General features: G+C 43.3%; 1 protein-coding gene across 1 annotated transcript in view; it reads right to left on the bottom strand.

The window, feature by feature from the left end:
- Window positions 1-17122, bottom strand: part of CACNA1I (calcium voltage-gated channel subunit alpha1 I) — a 483310-nt gene extending 466188 nt beyond the window's left edge. Inside the window, exon 1 of the mRNA XM_061582812.1 lies at window positions 16836-17122. Coding sequence (XP_061438796.1) covers window positions 16836-17122 — 287 coding nt within the window. The remainder of the gene's footprint in view (window positions 1-16835) is intronic.
- Between the last annotated feature and the right edge of the window lie 3106 nt (window positions 17123-20228).

Below are 20228 nucleotides of genomic sequence, written 5' to 3'. Positions count from 1 at the left end.
CATCTGAGCCTGCTTTGCTTGGATGCTCATATCAGGCCTGGAACTTTGCCTGGCTCCACTTGGCCACTCTCCATGGTCCTGCTTGCTTGCTTGAATCCCTGCTGTGCTCTTCTGGCATAGCCTATGAACTCTCTGGAACAGGACATATACACCCAGGCTGCTTTCATCAGAAGCAGCGCTGCCACAAGCAAGGGTCTGGGCAAGAGTTGGGCTGCTGTGAGGAGCTGGCAAATCTCATTTTAAAAGTGAAAAATTTGTGAAGTCACAGCAGCGGAATACCAGCTGCAAAGATTATCTGCCAGGAGAGGAGGGGTTAAAATGGAGCCTCATGGGAAGCTGTGCTGGCATTGCAACCTGTTCTCCATTCATGCAAGGGATAGGATTGAAGCCTAAAATTACCAGGAAATCTGATCTGGGGCACGATTCCTTCTTGATCTCCAAATATAGAAATCACAACTGAGTTGAGCAAGCCATTTATTCACAGCCCCCTGCACTGCAAACTGACATAAACATTTCAGCAATGTTAAAGGGACAGGGTGGCTGGTGGGGGGAGGGGGTAAATAGAGATGAACCCCCAAGACATTTAGAAGAAAATAGAAATATTTGCTACTTGTAAGGAAACAGAGTTTGCAGAACAATGAGGATTATAGGCATACTTCCTATAATGTTTATAGCACTTTTACAATTTATTATTATTATCATTATTATTATTATTACCTGCCCTTCACCCAAAGGGCCTAGGGCAGGTTACAACAATTTTAAAACACATAATTAAAAACAGTTAAAAACAACCTAAACCTACACGCTGGGTTTTACCAGCATTGAAGAAGGGGTAGAATAAAGGATATCCAGAACAGAAAAAGTATCTATTTTTCTCTAAAGAGTCTGTTTTTCCACAGACACTCTTATAACTGGCGATGGCTGTCCTAATGTCGCCCTTATCGTAGTTGTCTGCTGGAACTATAATCACTACAGGTGTTCACATAAATAGCCCCTTATAATACCGATAGTCTCAGGAGGGGTGTCAGAATATTTTCATTACGTTTCAACAGAGCCCTCATTTTTGACACATTTAGGAAAACATGGCAGAAGAATATTAGCTAGGTTGGAACCTTTTAATAAAACACTTTGTGAATTAAATAGAGTGTCTATCAAATTGCCATTCTTCTTATTATTCTTATGCCTTCCATTTGGAAAAATCAAATCAATTTATTTTAAATCTTTAAAACAGCTCAGTTATCTTTAGATTCTCCCTGGGAGTTCTCTTCCCTTGCTTGAACATATTGTCACCTTATATAAGGCTTTCCTTGACCCATCAGATCAGCCCTGCTTTATGTGTTTGATTTCTCTGAAATCCTGTTTTCATTGCTTGTGTATGTTTTTATGCTGCTGTTTTATTGGCTTTAGGTTGCATTTTTGTTTTGATTATGTTGTTTGTTTTTATATTGTACATCACTTGGAGATTTTTAAAATATTAAGTGGTTTATCAATGCTTTTAAATAAATAATGCAAAGAGGTAAAGAAAATAAAGCGGTTCTCTTTAAAAAAAAAAAAAAAAGCCTGATGCACATCAAATGTTTTCTCTTCTAGAAAAATTATGTTCCAGTGAATGCTCACAATATGCTCCAGATGGGGTTTTAGTGTTCATTTTGTTACAAGAGTTTAATTTTTTAATGGATGGGGAGGGATTTTCCTTCCTCACTGGCCTTTTAGGCAGAGAGAAGTGTCATCCTCTTCTTATCCCTGGGGACTTTACTGTTCCTTTTCTCCACCCATCCACAAAACTTCACCTTTACATTTGCTCTGTGATCTGACTTTACCACCACTCTATCTAGTGGCTTATACTATACAGTGTATGACACAGAACAGACCCAGCTCTTCACAGATGGCCTGAAGCACATAAGCTACACTCAGTGTAAGACTAAGTAAGCATACAGTTCTATTGAATTCAACAAAGCTAATGCTAATTTGTACCAGTCAGTCCACCCTCCCCTGACCAATCACTGCCACCCCAAAACCAGAATTTGGATCTTTTGGGTTATGAGAAAGAGGCTTCAACTAACCAGTGTGGAATAACTGGGAGATAGCTTTCATTACTTACAGAGCATATTGTTTTGCACTGTTGCTGGCTCTTCCAGGTCTTTCTTCCAATTGGCAAGGATCCCTGTATAAAGTACCCACTTTAGGTCCCAACTTTTTTGCCTGCCCCAACTTCTTCTTTTTGGTTTCATGCCCCACGAGTCAGCCTTCCTTCTATTAGAAAAGCCATCTCTAGACATAGAGGAAGGGGGAGATTTGGGTGCAGAAACCATCCCCAGACACAACAGAGCCGAGAGAGGTAAATGGAGCCACAGCCAGTGGCAGAGCCAACTAATTCTAGTTTTGTCCCCATCCATCTCCTTGCTGAGTCTTACAGGAGGGAAACACCTAAGGAGGAGGAAGCTGACAGGCAGTGCCACCACCTGGGACTGGCAGGTGGTGGCAGGCTGAGGGCAGACCAAGGCTGATGGGGCAGTGCCCCATTCACTCTAATGGACCAGCCTCCATTGCCCAGAAACAGCCCCATAAGCACAAGGGGAAGCTTGGGAGCCAGAAGTGCCTTCAGCCTGAGGAAGTAGCCCCACCCCTTCCTGTGAGTCCAAATACTCCTCCACAGCCCCCTCAACAGTGCAGGACGGCACCTCTTGGTTATCATGCCATCTGCACGGTAACCAAAAGGGGCAGAGCACAGCCCCTTTAAGCACTAATTTCCTCAGCGCTAGAAACATAAACCTGGCAGGAGGATTATTTACACCAGGGGTGGAGAGTCTCAGGCCCAGGGGCCAAATGTGGCCCGACAGGCTTCTTTCTCTATCTGGCCCTTGGAGCTCTCCCCAGGCCACGCCCTTCACTGGCCCTGCTTCACCCCCAAAGTGTTTTTTCCTGGCTGGAAGGTGTCCTTGAACTCTGATAATGCTTCTTGCTTGCCTGGATAGAGAACAGAGAGGGCTGTGGGAGTCTGTGTAGATACTAGCCTACAGTATAACGCTAAAGTGTACATTTGTTGCTCCAGCCATTTTTGCCTATGTCCCTGCACACCACTGACATGTGGCCCTCAGAAGGTTGCCCAGAAGGGAATGCAGCCATCGGGCTAAAAAGATTCCCCACCCCAATTTAAACCCTCAATTGGCTCCAGATCTGGAGCAACTTCCTCATTTGCTGCATGTGAGTGTCCAGCACCCAGCCTGTCTCTACACAACTCCGCAGGGAGCTGACCATGGTACTGGCCTCCTGCAAAGCTTCACAATCGTCTCATGTGGGCCCCAGCCTGGAGCACGAGCTAGCTCTAATGCTCCCTCTTGTGCTCCTTCTCCATCTATGATAAGCAGCAGGATTTCATTGCAGAAGTCAAGCTTTCTCATGATGATGTGGTGATTACAAGGCAAATGGGTTATAGCCCCACGCATGCAGGCCAGGCTTTCCCATTGCCAGGTTATGGAAGACAAAAGGAAATGGCTTCCTATATCCAAGAATCTCCACCTGCCACAGTTAGCAATGAAAGCTCTGAATTCACACAAGCATCTGAATTATGGCCACCATGGACTGCCAAGCTTCCCCCACCCATAAGCCCTTTGGAAAATACTGATAGAGCTTCCCATCATTTCTTGTTGTGCAAGGTGCAAATTAACTTTATGAACTTGTTTTAAAATGTGCACTATTGAAGTACCCTACATACTACTTAAAATGTAAAAATATAAATAAAAAGTATAGGAACAGAAACAAAACAAAGTAAGATATCACATATAGGCAATAATTGAACTCACAAGTGATTTAAGAGGATAGAGGGCATAGGATGATGGAGCAGGGGCCACCATAAGCATATCTAAGAGGGATGCTCCTATAGGTCAGGATGGGGAACCTGTGGCCCTCCAGATGTTCTTAGACTCCACTCCCGTCAGCCCCAGCCACCACAGCCAGTAGTTAGGGATGATAGGACCTGTAGTCCAGCATCATCCGGAGGGCCACAGGTAGCCCATCCCTGATTTGGGTGGAACTCCATATTATTAGAAACATCTTGTGAGGAACAGGCACACATTGGATAAATTGATTACCAGATATATATCCTATATTATCAGTTTTACTACTCCTTTCCCTAGATTTCTGATTGGCTGCACATGTGTGGTAAAATTCTCTGCACCACTTAGTGGGATATAACAGATAACTGGTATTCACTAACAGTTGCTGGAGAAAAGATATTCAAAAGGTCCTAAGTGACACATTGGTCATATCCACACCATACATTCAAAGCACATTTAAAGCACATGGCTTCCCCCAAAGAATCCTGGGAACTGTAGTTTGTTAAGGGTGCTAGAAATTATAGCTCTGTGAGGGGTAAACTATAGTTCCCAGAATTCTTTGGGGGAAGCCATGTACTTTAAATGTGCTTTAAATGTACATTGTGCATGTGATCATTGAAAGAAGACCCATATTACTTACATGTAAACAAATGGGTTGAAAACAGTTGCTTATCCTCTGTTTTGCATGTTTCTAGTGCCAATGAGACAAACTACTACAACATAAACAACAAAATTAGATCAACACAATGACAAATATCCTGAACAAATATGAGATACTTCTGGAACTTTATAGGGTGATCCGTTTACAGATGTGAAGGCCCAGGGGGAAAAAACAGAAAAAAAATCAGGAAAAAAAATACCTTCTTTTTTAAAAACATTTTTGGGGAAAAACAAAAAGGCTTTGAAAAAATGGAACAGCATTTTCCCCCAAAACCTTTTGGTGTTTTTTTTAATTGGGGGAAATGGAAAAATTGGGGAAACTAAAACTCCTTTTTTTTTCATTTTTCCCAATTTTTTCTACATTTCTAGATCTGTTGATGTTGTGGATCAAGGTAAAGGCAGCATCTCTCAACAGCTAGCACAGTCTTCCCATTAGAAAAACAGGCCCATTGTCATCCATCGGGACAGCAAAGAAATTAAATTCACTAAAGTCACTGCTATGTGCAGAGAGCCTATTTACACCAAGGTAAACAAGTTACTTCTTCCACTTCAGCTCCAACATGAAAAGTTGAAGTTCCAGGGGGTAAAAATATGTTTACAATTTGTTTCCACAGCAACAATCTGCAATTTTAAAACTATGTTCTGACAGAGCTCACAAAATAGCAAGCTGAAGATGTGAAAGAGAGATGGTACAGTAATTGCACTTCAGCATCCTTTCCCTAGGAACACAGCAACACTAATAGTGTTTGCCTCTCTGTGTGTGTGTGTGTGTGTGTGTGTGTGTGTGTGTGAGAGAGAGAGAGAGAGAGAGAGAGATTATACACACCCTCCACAGACAGGATCTTGCAGCTAACTCCCTCAAATATGTGATGCCTCAATCCCTTGTGCGCTACCCACAGGGTTTCAGCTTCCCTTCTTAGCTGTAAACATTTTGTCACTACCTCCTGCTGTTGACTCTCCTATAAACAAACTCATACACACAAAAAATGAAACATTCATTTTCCTCTCTGGAGTCACTCAGAACACATTCTGTGAGCTCTGCAGGATGCACTTTCATGTGATGCTTGCATCTATGCCTTTTGATGGAACAAAATGTCTGCAATATCCACATTCTAGTATGTTCTGAAGAGCAGCAGCAATATCTCAAGCCTCCATGTATCAAAAAAGGCCATTTATGTAATGCCAAAATAGCTGCTCTTTTAGACATTTAGCATGTCTGAATGTTCTTTCCCACATATATGGATTCCTAAATAAGACTGTGATCCTTTTGTTTCCACTGTAACAGTTGTAAACTAGGGGAACACTTACCCAAATCAGTTCTGTATATAAAATATACTATGGGGAAAATAGTTTTATTTGTGTTGCAGAGATTTACAACCATCACCTTTGGGTAAGGGACTATTGCTGTGGCAGGGTCTATACACAAAATATTCATTTACAGCCAAAAGTGCAGATTATTTTTATTTTATTTATTTGTTATTTGATTTCCCACCTCTCCTCCAAGTAGGAGCCCACAGTTATTGAAAACTCTGTTGGGAACCAGGGAACTGAAAAGGAATTTTAACAAGACAGTTGGAATAACCACCTGCTCTGAGAAGAAATGTCACTATGAATTCTTAATGTTCACAGATTGGAGGCACCCCTCTGCAGGATGCTGCCCCAGAGGGCTTGTTTGGGTTTAAAACCAGCACAGTTCTCACCCAAAATGACTACATACAAATGATGCAAGACCCAGGCTTTGTGTATATAGATTTCAAAGGTGCTGAGCTGACTTTTCATTCAGGGCCCCTCAAGTCTGTTGTGATTGGTTGGTTGGTTTGCAGGTGTATTCTTGAACATGACATTGATACAATAATAGTGCATTAGTGGTGGATTTATACTGGACCATCCACACATCATTCCGCTTTATTAGTTGCTCTGAAATGCTTCCTCAGTGTTATCACATTATTGCCATAATTGCCACATTATTACTCTTGTGCTACCTCACAACAATGAGCAGGAGAAAGGGAAAGGCACGAAAGCCAACCAACCAGGTGGCTTTACACATGGCCCCAGGCAGACTAACCATCTGCACCTGGCACCAGGGGTCATGCCCCACAAGGCTGGGCTGGGTGCAAAAAGCGATCTCCCCCTCCAACAGCGAAGCTGGGGGAGGGGACCAGGATTGCCGTTACAGGATTTCAGCAGGAAATTACAGGACATATGCTGATTGGAAACAAAGCAGTTTGTCCAACCGGAAACCTTTGCAGGCACAAACAGTATTGAAACTGGGATCATGTATAACCGCCCCAATACCATTATGAGCACAAATCATCATGAATGCATAATGAAAGGTACACTAGAAGGAACTCTCGGTTACCACACTGAAACATGACATTTTGACAAGGTAGAACTTTTTTGTTGAAAACATGGACAACATATGCAAAAGAAAATTCAAAGTTTTTGAGAAGGCAGAATCTTGAAGCCAGGCAAGCCCCAACAGACCACACTCAGAAACAATCAATAGACTTGATACCTGCCCCTTCAAAAATTCAGACAAACCATTTCAAGCGGTGTACCAAAAATTGACAAAATAAAACAGCTTATGTTCATCCAATGTAAACTGAATTTGTGTGAGTGGTTTTAGCCCAGCCATTTATTTCCAGCGTATAGCATAATATTTTGTCTTGCTGGGCCATAAGTGCTTAATTCAAGACCAATGGAATTAAAGGGAAGTTTGTCAATCGCAACAGCTGCAGAAAGAGCAGCCTCCTCTATGAGCAAAGGAGAATGTGCCCAAGTTGCAACAAAAGCAAAGCAGCTGAGTTAGTGAACTGCATAATATGCCGTTATTTTCCCATTCCTTAAATTGACCTTTTTTAATGGCATGCTCATTCTTGTTTTCATACTCCCATCTAAAATATTGACTTCCCATTGAGGAAAGAGGAGGACCTGGGTTTATAGGCCTGTTGAAGATATTCCATTTGCACAAACATTTGAAAGGCAAAGTAAACTTATAATTCAAAAATCCACATTTAGATCCATAGTAGTGGATGCTCATGTGGTGTTCCACTAAGATTGAACTCTGCATTACTGAACAAGTCCCCTTAAGAATACTTTCAGACTCTGATCTGTGAGCAGCAAGTTTTGTCGGTCAGTTGAGATGCTCATGAAGTATAACCACACTTTCACTATCATTTTACATGCTTGACCCACTAAAAATATACATGGTTCTTACTGCATAGTACTTTGATATTTATTTTGACTATACTTCCTATTTCAGGCCCTAACTGTCATGGATAAACTTGGAATGACAATGGAGCTGCACAATGCAATTTGCCACTGCATTGCCACAGAGTAAACGTGATATTCGGAGGCAGCCTATGCCAATCCGATTGTGATTTTCAACTACATGTTATAAAGTACACCAAGATCCTTATGGGTAAGAGACTCTGTTTACCAATACAAAACCAGGGAGAAATTGTTTTCTGTCCTTTTTTGGTAAAAAGTTCCATGACCATGTCACAGATATGTATGCAACAAGGTATGTCACTAGAAAGCCTGTGGCACATTGCCTTAGATCAGGGTTGCCAACATGGTGCCATCTAGATGTTGCTGGACTTCAACTTCCATCAGCCCCAGCCAGCTTGGTCAATGGTCAGGGATGATGGGAGCTGTAGTCCTATAATATCTGGAGGGCACCACATTGGCTACCCCTGCCTTTGATGAAGCAATTTAGAACAGAGGAGACTAGCTTATACCTGCTCAGACAATTATCCCATCTAGCCTCATGTTTTCTACACTGAGAAATTGCTGTCCAAATATTTTTCATGTCATCTGATCCTTTTAATTGGAGATGTCAGAAACTGGATCTGGGACTTGTGTGTACAAATTGTGTGCTCTACCAATGAACTATGCTGCAAGATGACTTCAGAATTTGGATTGCAAGATTTCCCAAACTCCACCACTTCCCCTAAATAGCTGCCAGTTCTGGCTCTGCATTTGACAAGCAAGCTCTTCAGTGACATTAGAATAATCCTGCCAACAGAGACCCACTGTGACCTCATAGCAGACCAACCAAAGGCATGAAGTGGCACAGAGGAGGAGTAAGAAGATGAAGATTCTCAGAAGGGTGACTCACTGACAGTCAAAGCCAGTTACACTGGGTGCTCCTTTGCTAGAGAAACAATTTCCTACCTCAGCCTCTATCTCTTTCCAAGAGGCAGCTGTGTTAGTCTGTTACAGCAGAATCGATGAAGAGTTTTGCGGCATCTTAAAGACTAACAAATTCTTTCTCTCTCTCCAAACTTGGATAAAACTGTAAAGAAATATCTTGCATTTGCCTTTCATTTTCTCATTTCCAGTCTAAATTTTGATCTTCACAGATAAAATTTGGCAAAACCTAGGCTTTGCAAAAGCACAGTGCCTTCAAATGTGATGTTCCAGGGTTGTTTTTAAATGTTTTTAAAAGAAATATTTGTGCAGTAACTGTGATTCAGCCCTTCCAGCTAATGCTGCTAAATACAAATTAAAAATGGAAACAGCAAGAGTGACACTGGCTTGCCTAGTTCTTTGTTCAAATTTCTAAGCAGTGAAAGTAGGTTAAAAACCAAAGCCACCTCCTCCCCTCTCCTTAATGCTGATGACATTCATCTCTCTCGTTATCTGAGTCAGGTAAGGTGGTGCTTGGAGGCAGTAATGGGCTGGATGAGAGCCAACAAACTAAGCTGAATCCTGGACAAGACAGAGGCCTGGAGAGTAGGTGGTTCTCCAGTCTGGGAACTGCGTAGGCAGCTGATGGTTGCACTCCCCCTGAAAGATCAGGTGCATCAATCCAGCCTTGATCACCGAAGTAACTTCAGTGGCACTGAGTGCTTTTTCCAGCTAAGGCGCTGGTTCTCCACCTAAGAACTGTACTCAATAGAGATAACCTAGTGACAGCGCCCCATGTTGTGGTAACTTCCTATATGGATTGTTGTAATGTGCTCTATGTGGGTCTACCTTTGAAAATGGTCTGGAAGCTACAGTTAGTGCAGAATGCAGCTGCCAGAATGTTGACGGGATAGCTAGCAGAGATCATATAACACAAATCCTGAAAGATCTATATGAAAGATCTGCCTATTTGCTTCCAAGCTAGTTGTAAGGTGCTGGCATTGACATATAAAGGCCTAAATGACTTGGGGCCCAATATCTGAAGAAACGCCTCTCCCCTTTCCCTTTATCAGCCTGCCCAGGTCCTTTAATCTATAGAGAAGGCGCTTCTCATGGTTCCACCACCAGGGAAGATACACAAGATGCTGGCATAGGATACAGCCTTTTCTGTGGTGGCACCCTGACTGTGGAATGCACAACTGGTGTTGATGCTTATGTCATGCCCAAACCTGACCCAAAGCCAGACACCAACTCCTTGGAGGATGAACTGGATTTCTTATTGACTAAAGACCTGGGGAAGCAGGCAAGGTCCCCCGTAGCTAGCCTGAAGATCCTTAGAGTCGCAGGAGAAGCCTCCCCAGGGTTGCCTCCAGAGGATCCTCTTGAGGGGCTCTCAGAATGGGTTCCAGTCCTAGTGCTGACTGCCAGTAGATGAGCCCCTGGTGAAGTCAGAGAGACAGACTGAGCCACACTCCAGCCCTTGAGAGCACAGGCAGGCACCTAAAAATGCAACCCTGAGCCAAATGATGAAGTGTGCTCCTGAGAGCCTAAAGTTGCCATGTGACTCAGGAAGACTCTATAAAGGACTCTTTATCAGTAAGCGTATTCCTTGGGAGGAAGGGCTGTCAGAACACATTGAAACCACAGCAGTTGAGATTAGGCGTGACCCTTGGAGGAGAGGCTGAATCAGCCTTTACTTTGAGCTTCCAAGTTGCTGGAACAACACAGGTCTCTAGCTCCCTCTACCTTGCCTAGGTTAAATCTCCTCTATTGCTGATCCCTAGATTGTTACCTTCTGACACTGCTCCTAGATCATGTTTTGGACTGAGACTGATTTCTCATGCTTGACCCCAGTTTGTCTCTGACTTTGTCAAACCGTGGTAGGAGAAGTCAAGCATGCACTCTCTGGTGTTATTTATTTATTTATTTATTTATTAAATTTATATACCGCCCGACTAGCAATAGCTCTCTGGGCGGTGAACATAAAACAGCATAAAAATACAATAAATAACAAAACAATACTAAAATACAAGCAACAATCCAACACAATAAACATTTTTAAAATTAAATCAGTGTAATTTAAAATGCTACAGAGAATAGGAAGGTTTTGACCTGGCGCCGAAAGGAGAGCAGAGTCGGCGCCAGGCGTACTTCCTCAGGGAGACTGTTCCATAGTTCGGGGGCCACCACTGAGAAGGCCCTAGATCTTGTCATCACCCTCCGGGCCTCCCTGTGAGTTGGAACCCGGAGGAGGGCCTTCGTAGCAGAACGTAGTGCACGGGCCGGTTCATATCGGAAGAGGCGTTAGCCTCTTTGGACTCTATAGGCCTCGAGGCCTACTCACAGTCTATACCTGCTAAGGCAGGACAGCTTATAGCATTTTGGCTCCAGGCAAAGATCTATTTATTTGCGTGGGCATTTATGGAATGTTAGCTACATTTATGGAAAGTTAGCCAAGCCTGCAATTTGTGACTGAATTTTAGAGTGATGTTTTTATATGCTCTTCACTATTTCAAACTGTTGTTGTTTCATGTTGTAACCTGCCCTGGGATCATGTGAAGAAGGGCAGGCTAAAAAATTGCACACACACATAAAAAAAATAGTGGGAAAAGCCTGTGAGGAAAGGCGCTTTTTGTAATAAACCCTAGGAAGAAATATCAAAAAGATCAATTTTGTTTGTCAGTGTGGCTTTGCTTATAGATATTTGATTTATATTTTAGTCCATGCATTATGTTATTCTGAGCTACCAATGTTAATGCAAGAAAACACGACTACCCAAGCACATCCAAAAGATCCAAAAAACAATATTCTTGGAATCAAAAGTCAGTGTAGTACAAGGGAAAGCTAGGATTAAAATTCACACTCAGCCATGAATGTATTGGGTAGCCTGAAGTCTAGCCTACCTCAGTTCACACTGTACAGAACTTTGGAGAAATGAAGAGATAGAAAGGCTACACCAGGAACCTCCTATCCAATCAGTGAGACCAATTTACACAATACTTTGGGTGATTTGTGACACATCTGGCACGCATGGAAGATGTTAGTTCTTATCACGAATCAAGTAGCTTATGGATCTGAGTTGCGGGTTCAACAAAATAATGCTCACAGTCATTGCTGTGCTGAATTTGGTAACTTATTGGATCATATGTTATTACATTTCTTGTGTGCAGAATACATAGGAAGCTATACTGAATCAGACCATTGGTCCATCTAGCTCAGTACTGTCTGCACTGACTGGCAATAGCTCTCTAGAGCAGCCTTTCCCAACCAGTGTGCCTCCAGATGTTGTTGGACCACAACTCCCATCAGCCTCAGCCAGCATTGCCAATGGTCAGGAAAGATGGGAATTGTGGTCCAACAACATCTGGAGGCACACTGGTTGGGAAAGGCTGCTCTAGAGTGTCTGACAGGAAATCTTTCCTAGCTCTATTTGGTGATGCCGGGGATTGAACCAGGGACTTTCTGCATGCAAAGCAGATGCTACTGGTACACTGTCCTTCCCTCTAGATCAGGGGTTCTTAACCCATACTCTATGGACACCTAGGGGTTCCATGGATGGGCTTCAGGGGTTCTGTGAACCAGGCACAAAAAAATCAATGAAATAAAATAATTTTTAATTTATTTAAAATATTTTTTTCTTTATGAGGATCCATAACTTTCATCATTAGAGTCTCAAAAAGGTCTATGATCCCCCCAAAGCTAAAGAAACCACTGCCCTAGATTACACCCCTCTAGGGCAAAGATGCCTAAGGCAACAAGTGAACTACTTTATCTTTTCAGGTTTGCACAAGAGACTCAGTACCCAAAGGTCAACATCTACATGTAGGACACATGATCAGTAGCAAGAAATGGGAATCCTGAATTCCATACCACTGTTATGTTCTTCAGCATTAAAGAATGGAAGCTAGCGGGGGAAACCAACAATTGAGAAACAGCAGTGGGATTGTTTGAATTGTCTCCATTTTTGGAATTTATAAAATGAACACCTTTAGATTGACAAATCCAGTAAAGAAAGCTGGCCTTTCCACTACTAGTAAAGTTACCCATTCTTTCTCATGTGCCCATCCAATTCATGCTGCTTTCTTAGCTTGCAATCATCACATCAACAGCATTCCAACTCCCCTTGTCTCTCTACCCACCATTGTTGCACAGGCCATTATTTGTCTTGGACAATAGTACATTCAGTCACACAGCCTTTTACTAGGGTAAGAATCAGATTAGTAAATCTGTGCATACTAATGCAGACTTTTCTCATTCCACAGTTTCAGGGTCCTTACATTCAAACACAATACCAAACCTTCCTAAACTTCTCTCCAAAACAGTTATAATCCAAAATGTAGTTTTTCGTGCCAGAATCAAAGATAGGGTAGAGAGAGACACTTATACTGCCAATTCCAGTGCATCTCCACCTCTCTTTTCTGAAAATGGAAGCACACAACACTAGTCACCCCTTTTTACTGTAAAACCTGGTGAGATCAGCTTGAGTGTGTGTGTGTTTTAATTTGCTTCCAACAGATTTCACAACTGATTGGCAAATTAACTCGTTTCCCCTTCAGGTGTGGCCAATGGACATGCTTTGCTGTAGGCGACTAGTGTGCTCACAGCCTTAGAGTCCAAATCTTGATTGTAAAATCAGTCTCAACACCTGGCTCTTTATTTCCCCCACCAGAACTAGAATCCTACATTCATTTTTTTAGTTAGTACCTAAACCATATCTTACCAATAAGTCCACAAAATATAGCAGCCCACATTCGTTTCTTCTCCTATGACCCACCAGCCATTTCTCTAGTGAGCCCTACGATGATCCATCCATGTGTTGGTGCTGCACCCACATAAGGATGGATTGTGTCCTAAGATTACAGGCTTTAATTGGCAGCTTTAAAGTTTAAGTTGATTAAACACTGATTTCAATCAATAAAGATAAATTTGATTTGGCGAGGCTGTATGTTAAGGGCATACTTGCTCATCTTTGTGTGCTATTTTGATGGTTGTAATAAGGAATGAAATAGACTATGTATTATTGGGTGAGATCTAGCATCACATTAGTGTCAGTGGTGGCTGGTGTCTCCATATCTGTGGAGCAGTGGAATCCGCTCCAGGTTTTAGTCCTAACTTTCAAGGAGCTGTCAGAGGGGCTGAGCACCTTGGACATGGAGCCACCAGTCACCACTAATCAGCACAAGAAGGGGAGAGTTGAAGTTATTGCTGAAGTGGTCACATAAAAGTGGTCCTTTTGATGAGGAAAGCTGGGTACAGGTTTCCTGCTTCAAAAGAGTAGGAGTTTAAAGAGCAACATTATATCCAATGACCTGCTGATTTAATGGAATCCTTCAGCTTTTCAAAGTTTTCAGACTTCTAAACTCTCAGTGATGTCAGTGCCACCTGTAGAATCTAATATGCTCAAATATAGGTATTAAGTATTCCATTTTCTTACTGTGTTTCAACTGAGGAAAGTTATGCTTGTCAGTAGAAACTGGACAACAGATGGGAGGGTTTAATATCCACCATCTCTATCAGGCATTTTCCTGCTGGCATTTTCCAGTTTCCCCTTTTCCTTCTAATGGCATTGTGAATACATTTGTGTGACTTTTTGGCCTTGCTGTATTATTCTCATACTGTTTTTTATTGTATTATTGTATTTTATCTCATTGTGTTTTAACTGTTTTGTACGTCGCCTAGAGTGGTCTTTGGCCAGATAGGCGACACAGAAATTAAATTTATTATTATTATTATTATTATAAGCGGAAGTGAAGCAACAGTAAGTAAGTGAGGTCGTGGTGAGTTCATGCTGGCAAGGAAGGGAGAGGCCATGGCTCTTATAGCGTTTTACACTCTCCAGAGGCTCCTAGATGGTGCAAGTGGGGCACCCATTAAATGTGGCTTCACAGAGGACATGTGGAAGAAATATGATTTCCTGTTATATGCTACGTCTATAAAAACAGTCAAGGGAAAATAACTGCTGCTCCACAACATAGCCATCCATGGGAGTTCACATGTCAGCTGCAGACAGCTGCCACTGCTGCAATCAGCTGATCGTTTCTGCTCATTGCACCCCAACTGCCTTTTCAGTAACCACAACATTCCACTATCTTAGCTGATAGCAGGACAATACTGAGACACATGACAGACTACAAGTCCATGAAGCACTGTCTGGATTTACTGGGATGAACTCATAAGTCTCCAAAAAGTGGCATTGTTAGCCTCATGACTGTAAGAGTGAGGCTGAATCGCCTAGCAGCAGCTTCAGATCTAATCTCAACTATTCAGTAGGAAAATGCCTGATAAAGGGAACTGCTAATCATGGTCACAATCCACAAAGTGTTCCTTCTGACAAACCCCTTTTTAAAAAGTGGCTCTGCAGGGGAGCAATGCTTGGTGGTTTGTAATAAATTAATCTGTTTATTAGAGAATGTTTCAATTACAGATCGGTATACAGGCAATGAAGCAGCATATGTTGGTCCCGTACAAGTCAGGTGCACGCAGAAAAAGTTCTCATGAGCAATGTTATTAAGCAACATATGGTAAGGCATGCAAGTCCTTTTAGGCAAGGTGGCAAGTCCAGGTTAAAGTCCCATAAATGAGTTTTCAGAGTATCAGGAAGGGAGACCAGGGCAGAGCCAATCTACACTGCAATTCTTGCCCAGAGCCCTGCTTTCAGGATGTGTTTAGCCCAGGATTTTAAAAAAGATGTGACTGGATTCACTGGGCAAGCATGTCTTGTATTTTGAGGGAGAACACAGATTGGATACTTCTAGGGTAATAAAAGTTGTTATTTATTATTACCGTTTATTTATTAAATTTATATCCCACCCTTCCTCCAAGAAGGAGACCAGGGTAGCAATTAATGAATTCAATACATATACAAAGGCAACAATTGCTGTACTGAGTCAGACTCGTCGGAGCAGCTTTACCATTAAGCAAAGAGGGGCAGATCCTTCAGATGGCAGAAGGTGAGGGGCAGGGAAGAGCTGCAAATTGCTGGACAGAGTGCTGTGTGTGCCATACAGCCTGCTCTGTACCCCCTAAGCTGACCTATTGTCTCAGGTGTGGCAGAAGATGATGTTCTGTTGGCAGTGCTGATGTAAGATTGAACAATCTTGACATTTTCTGCATAGCTATGTAGGTGACAGAAGAAAGCCTGGAATGGGGAAAGGGGGTGCATCTTGGCCATCATTCCAGGCACCAAGATGTCTTGAGCTGTCCCCGATTTCACCTGATCCAGAATCCTCTTTCTGGCAGTGGAAAAAGCAACTGGTATAACGTGGCCACACAAGATCCTCTCCATAAACCCCATTTTAGTTAATGATCAATATTAGTCCTAAAGTTTCCAGACCATCCACAATAATAGCCAGCTTTTTCCTGTCACCTGCATGAATTTCCAGCTATTGCAGACCTGAACTGCATCCTGTGGCAAAGATGGCTGTGTTGGTCCATTCTAGAGGATCAGAGATCCAGATCATACACCCAGGGTCAGCCCCACCATTTGGAAGAGTGAGGTGGCTGCCTGAGGAGGCAGATGATGAGGCAGTGAGGAATAGACAGAGCTGTATATACCACACAGCCTGCCCTGTGCCTTCTGAGCTAGCCCACTACCCTGGGTTGCAGTGGAGACACTGTCCTTTCACCAGTGTTGAAGAAAGATTTAACTGCCAGAGCCCTGCCAGCTTTTGTACATGCATTGGGATGGGAATTGTCCTATGCCTCAAACAGCAATACTTCTTGGGTTGGCTGCACATATACCTACCAGACAGCTTACTGCTTATCAGAGAAGCATACAAAGTAAATGCGTGGCACAATGCGACTTTCTTCTGGAAATGAGTTTGCACCAATATCACCTATGCTCTGAAGCTTTCCAAGAGTCAAGCTGCCATGCCTTTGGCAGCACAGGAAAAGTAAAGAGTGAAATGAAGGGAAGGATACACTTTAAAATGCCTGCCTCCTCTCTTCTCCCTGCCCCTCATCTCTGTTCTTCTGATTCTAACTGACAGGCGCTCCCTCTGAAGTTCCCTCTTTCACAGGCAGCTCCTTTTGATCGCATATTGCAGCAGCCAAGGCAGTGCTTAAATGCAAGCAGGGAACAAAGCAACTCATTAAATATGTAAGGAACACCGTCTCTTACCTGTCAGGTGCTCTGCAGGGGCAGGAGGACAAAGGGAGGCGAGAGAGGAGAGAGAAAGGATGATTTGATTTGTGGTTTTGAAAGGATATGGATTGCACACCATCTTGATGCACCAGTTCCGAGGGCTGGTGGTCTGTTTTAAGCAGAAGAAAACCACGGGGGCCAAATCAGGATAGGGTACATCTGGGTCCAGCGGAGGCTCAAGGTCGCCATTGTTGTCATCGTCCAGGTCTGGGGATGGTGGTGGCTGCTCCAATGGGGTCAGTTGCTCACTAATTCCCGTATCCACATGCTCCAAGGAGCATAGAGTGGGGTTGCAAGCAGATGGGTTTCCCGGATGCCAGGCAGAGGAAGGGTGGGAGCCATGTTCTGCCATGATGGCATGAAATGAGAATCCCTGGAGAGGAAAGGGGGGAAAGGACACAGGTGAAGAACGGTCCACCACAAAATGCACAGTGCCACTGTCTTTTGCTTTGACAGTGCCGATCAGCAATGTTGTATCAACAGACCTGCTTGCTAATGTCCTTCTTGTTCCAGGCCATATTGAGCAGTTTTCATAACTCCTTTTCACTTTGGCTCCATGAAAACATTCAGGATTAAAAGGCAATAATATTAATACAGAGCCCACTGGCAGCAGAAGTGCAATCTGTCAGCATGTACATTACATATGGCTAACTAGGCTCAGCAAAGGCTTGGAAACTTCATAATAGACCTCAATCTAGGGCTAATTATACCCAACTAAGAATTAGCATGTTGAGGGTGTAGGTTGACCGGATCCGTGACCAATTTGGTTGGCAACTCAACCCACATGTAATAGGCCCCTGCCTATAGTGGGTCGAGTGTTGGAACAATCAACATGAATCGTGTCGTGATCTATGCACACTGTGATGCAATCACCCAACAGTTTCACCATATGCGACCTGACACTGTATAGGATCCACTCAACTCACATATTCAACATGCCACTTTGTGTCACTTGACATTTAATTTTCTCAAATACAGGAGTCTCACCCCGTCTATTCCCTCTTCATCCACTAAAGCCCCTACAGAATCCTGTTGCCAAAGTCATCCTCCTTGCTGATTAATCAAACCTCATCACCCCTTCCCAATCCAATATGTGAGCCGCTTGACCAGACCTACATATTCCCTAAATACCACATTACATTCAAACTATTTTCTGTCTTTTCAAGGCCTTTCAAGCTGAATTCCTGAGTCAAGGTTCTCCAGAGAGCACATTTAGGTAACATCCACGTCATACTTTTAAAACACTCTTATACCACGTTAACAGTCATGGCTTTCCCCCCAAACAGTCCTGGGAACTGTAGTTTGTTAAGAGTGCTGAGAGCTGTTAGGAGAGCGTTGTCACAGAGCTACAGTTCACAGCACCCTTAACACACTACAGTTCCCAGGATTCTTTGGGGGAAGCCATGACTATTAAAGTGGTATAAGAGTGCTTTAAATGTACAGTGTGGATGTGGCCTTAGATGAAATACAAACTTTTATGGTTTTTATTATAAACACCTCACTCTCTAATGCTAACATTTTCTGGAACTTAAAAATGCAGCTGTTATTAGCAAATTTATGAGGAGGTCAAGTTTCTTAGAAAGATACGCAATACCACACTAGACAAATCAGTGTAGTTTGGGTGCTTATTTATTAGATTTCTTCCTTAAGGTCCCTGGGTGGGTTACAACAATACAATATACCAATATAAAAACAGATAAAACTGTTAACAATTGTAAAACTATTCCAAATGGAGCAGAGCAGTGTAAATCAAATAAAAGAGGTGGGTGTCACAAAGCAAAAAAACCTTAATTGTCAAAGAGCCAGAGTAAAAAAAATGTGTCTTCAGCATATGGCAAAAGCTGTACAATGAAGATGCCAGATGCATACCTTGGGAGGGGGGAGTTCCCACAGTTTAAGGGCTGGCACAGAGAAAGCCCTCTCTTGGCTCCCCATTCCCCACACTTCTGAGGGTAGAGGAACTACCAAGAGAGCCCCCTCTGCAGATCTTAAAGGTAAGGATGTAGATCATCTTTCAGATATTTGGCACTCAAGTCATTTAGGGCTTTAAACACTGGTGTGAGCACCTTTAATTGGTCCCAGAAACAAACTGGCAACTAATTGAGCCTGATAGGTAAGCTCCAATACACAGTACATATCAGTGCACTCTAGAAACAAACATGCAAACTGAACAATATAAATGTGGCAGCTCTTCAACAGGTACAGATGGGAGGATATGCTATTGCATACTGCCCTTTTTCATGTCATACAAGGTGCTGCTGTACACAGTGAATAACTATGGAATACCGCCACTTTTTAGCAAGATTAATCAAAAGGCCACAAAAGGTTCAAGAAAAGCATAGGACATAAGGCCCCATCACAATAGCCCTGAAGCACTGCTGGTTCTGGCACAGGGCCCTACCAAACAGCTGTATAAGTCATTCAGAAATACATAATGATGACTGGCTGAATTAGAGGAAATGCCAACAATTATACACATGTCCTTCAAATAATAGAACGCAGAAAAGGAGGAAAGGTCAAGATTTCAACTGGATTTACTTGAGGAGAACATCTGGCCTGTCAGGGGAGAGATCACTACACAAGGGCCCATGGATCTGGAGGGGGGTTGGTGCCCATAAGTCTCCCAATCACTGCATGCAAAAACCCTTAATGCAGCCTTCCCCAACCTCAGGTTCCCCAAAGTTGTTGGCTAAACCCCTATCATCTCCAGCCAGTATGGCCATTGTGGTCCAACACCACCTGGAGAATTAGGGCTGGGCAGTGGAGGCTGATCCTTTAGGACAAATGGGGCACTGCCCCACCAACCTAAGACTGCCCTCAGCCAACCATCACCAGCCTCACTTATAACCTGCCCAGGGGGGTTGCCCTGGCTGTCAGCTTCCTCCTCAGTCTCAGTGTTGCCCTTGTAGAACTCAGCAGGGGAAAGGATGAAAGGAAAACTAGAATTAGTTGGCTCTGCCTGTCATCAGCTCTGGCTTCACCCACTGTTGGCCTCCCTACTAGTCCCAATGACCACCAGCCACTACTGGGGCTGGAGAGGCTGCCTTAGTGGCTAGTTTTCTGGCAGTGCCATTGCTGCAGGGAGACAGCTTTGTTTATTTAAATTTATTAGTGCTTTTCTTCATAAAAATGAACCCAAAATGGAAATGGACTATGTTCAAATCAATCCCGACTTATGGATACCCTATGAATAGGGTTTTCATGGTAAGTGGTATTCAGAGGGGGTTTACCATTGCCTCCCTCTGAGGCTAGTCCTCCCCAGCTGGCTAGGGCCTGCTCAGCTTGCCACAGCTGCACAAGCCAGCCCCTTCCTTGTCCACAACTGCCAGCTGGGGGGAAACTGGGCTCCTTGGGACTATGCAGCTTGCCCACGGCTGCACAGGTGGCAGGGCACATAACCCCTGAGCTACTCCCTGTGGGGTGATCTTTAGCTGGCCCTTGACACCCAGGAGACATGA

Source organism: Rhineura floridana, chromosome 8 (assembly GCF_030035675.1).
Source record: "Rhineura floridana isolate rRhiFlo1 chromosome 8, rRhiFlo1.hap2, whole genome shotgun sequence".
In the NCBI taxonomy this organism is placed as follows: Eukaryota; Metazoa; Chordata; class Lepidosauria; order Squamata; family Rhineuridae; genus Rhineura; species Rhineura floridana.
The sequence above is the reverse complement of the archived record's forward strand: the minus strand, read 5'-3'. Positions and strand labels throughout refer to the sequence as shown.